Raw genomic sequence first — 2,858 nt, forward strand, 5'->3', positions numbered from 1 at the left:
ATATACATATGTTGTTGTCATTTGTCAGTCAAGCCACCACACCTCTAACTGATCAGGGAACGTACGCCATGTTTATCTCTTTTGGTAAAAGCTATATATATCTTGTGGTGACCAAATTTAAACCTCATAAGTAATTAGATAGTCTCGTAAGCTAATTAAAGCTTTTTGACCAGATATCCTCAGCCATTCGTCGACCGTTAATCTCTCGCTCCATGCAAAATCCATGCACGTCTATTTTTAGAAACCAAAACCTTATATAAAGTCCCCCTAATCCACTGCAATATTCGCTGCCCCAAGTCATTAAATAACTTGGCTTTTCTCTAATAAAGCCACTCCCTCTCCGATACCTCAATAAACCGGAGGGAGCAAAAAAAAAATAACAATAAAAATAATAAATATTTTAAAATGATTGGAAAAGTTGTTGTTTCGGTGGCCTCTGTTCTCCTATTGGTCGGAGTAGCCATAGGAGTCGTTGTCATTATTAATAAAAATGGCAACACTCCCTTGTCTCCTCAGATGAAAGCCGTTCAAGGTATTTGCCAAGGGACTTCCGACAAAGCCTCATGTGTCAAGACTCTCGAGCCGGTGAAGAGCGATGACCCAAACAAGCTGATCAAGGCCTTTATTCTTGCTGTACAAGATGCAGTAACCAAATCATCAAACTTCACGGGTAAAGCCGAAGGAGACTTGGGTTCGAGCATCTCGCCAAACAACAAAGCCGTTCTTGAATACTGCAAGAAAGTTTTCTTGTACGCGCTTGAGGATCTCGGTACTATTCTTGAGGAAATGGGTGAAGATCTTAACCAGATCGGTAGCAAAATTGACCAGCTTAAACAATGGTTAATTGGTGTCTACAATTACCAAACCGATTGTCTTGACGATATTCAGGAAGATGATTTGAGAAAGACTATTGCAGAAGGCATTGCAAACTCCAAGATTCTCACTGGCAATGCTGTTGAAATCTTCCACACCGTCGTCAGCGAGATGGCTAAGCTTAACGCCAAGGTAGATGATTTCAAGAACATGACAAGCGGAGTCTTTTCTCCTTCCGACAAAGGAACAGCTCCCGTCGACAAAGAAACTCCTCCAGTCGTTGATACTCCTGTGGCTGACCCAGATGGTCCTTCTCGTCGTCTCCTTGAAGATATTGACGAAACCGGAGTCCCAACATGGGTTTCAGGTGCAGACAGGAAGCTCTTGGCTAATGCTGGACGTGGCCGAAGACGCGGTGGTGGTGCTAGAATCAGAGCCAACTTTGTTGTTGCCAAGGATGGAAGCGGCCAGTTTAACTCGATCCAACAAGCTGTTAACGCTTGTCCCGATAAAAACCCTGGCCGATGCATCATCTACATTAAGGCCGGTATCTACAGAGAGCAAGTTATCATCCCTAAGAAGAAGAACAACATCTTCATGTTCGGAGATGGTGCAAGAAAGACCGTTATCACTTACAACAGAAGTGTTGGTCTCAGTTCTGGAACCACCACTTCTACGAGTGGCACAGTCCGTAAGTCTCATCACACCCTAATTAGCTAATTGCTATTACAAACCAATTGACGATAAATAGACAGCTGTAAATTATCTCTAATATATTTCTTATGTCGTCCCAACGAAACATCCGATTTGGGAGTATATGTTCTTACATTCTTAGATATTAACATCCATATGATACTAATAAACTCATATTGCTTATGTTATGTATTCGTGTAGAGGTCGAATCTGAAGGGTTCATAGCGAAATATATCGGATTCAGGAACACAGCCGGTCCAAATGGACATCAAGCCGTGGCCATCCGAGTCAATGGAGACCGTGCAGTGATCTTCAACTGTAGATTCGACGGTTACCAAGACACTCTATACGTCAACAACGGTCGTCAATTCTACAGAAACTGTGTCATCTCAGGAACAGTCGATTTCATCTTCGGAAAATCAGCAACCGTTATCCAAAACTCACTCATCGTCGTCCGCAGAGGAAACAAGGGACAATACAACACCGTCACAGCCGACGGAAACGAAATGGGATTTGCCATGAAACTCGGTATCGTCCTCCAACACTGCCGCATCGTTCCGGACAGGAAACTAGCAGCAGAGAGGTTGACCGTAGAGTCATACTTGGGAAGGCCATGGAAGAAATACTCAACCACGGTGGTCATCAACACTGAACTCGGTGATTTGATCAGACCAGAAGGTTGGAGAATGTGGGATGGTGAAAGTAACCACAAGACATGTAGGTACGTTGAATACAACAACCGTGGACCAGGAGCTAACACTAATAGGAGAGTTAACTGGGCTAAGATCGCTAGGACTGCAGGTGAAGTAAGTCAGTTCACTGTGGCTAACTGGTTAAGTCCCGTTAACTGGATTCAACAAAGTAACGTTCCTGTCACGCTTCGATTATAAAGCGTATAAAGAAAAACAAAAAGACCAGTACTTGTTTATGTAAAAGGTGAAAAGTACAACATTTGTTTTCGATAGGATAAAATGTATGGGAATGAAGTTGTAATAACAAATAATTTTTTTTGTTTGTCTCTCGTATGAAAGATGAATAAAGACACATTCTTTTAAAAGAATAGCTGTTGTTTGGTTTTATGTTTACATATTCAAAATATGATATATCATTACAATTATGTTCATGAATGAATAGAATGCATTTCATTCCATTTTTCTCCATATTTTGTGCTTCTTATTCCGTTTCTTTTTATTTCAATAATTTTATTTTGGGTGTAACTAGATTTACCAATTTTTAGAATTAAGTTGTATTAAATGATTTATTCCTTACTGATTCCAAATTGTTTTTTAATCATTTAGATGGAATGAATATCAAAGTTTATCTCAATGATTCTTTTTGGAATTGATGGAAAA

At 40.5% G+C, this 2,858-nt stretch overlaps 1 protein-coding gene across 1 annotated transcript; it reads left to right on the plus strand.

Moving 5' to 3' along the window:
- The first annotated feature begins 295 nt into the window (after positions 1 to 295).
- LOC108847141 (pectinesterase 5-like) lies at positions 296 to 2,524 on the plus strand. The gene is made up of 2 exons (XM_018620329.2): positions 296 to 1,504; positions 1,708 to 2,524. The coding sequence occupies exons 1-2, from the start codon at positions 406 to 408 to the stop codon at positions 2,394 to 2,396; spliced, it is 1,788 nt and encodes a 595-aa protein (XP_018475831.1). The 5' UTR covers positions 296 to 405; the 3' UTR covers positions 2,397 to 2,524.
- The last annotated feature ends 334 nt before the right edge of the window (positions 2,525 to 2,858 follow it).

This window comes from Raphanus sativus, unplaced genomic scaffold (genome assembly GCF_000801105.2).
Source record: "Raphanus sativus cultivar WK10039 unplaced genomic scaffold, ASM80110v3 Scaffold0848, whole genome shotgun sequence".
In the NCBI taxonomy this organism is placed as follows: domain Eukaryota; kingdom Viridiplantae; phylum Streptophyta; class Magnoliopsida; order Brassicales; family Brassicaceae; genus Raphanus; species Raphanus sativus.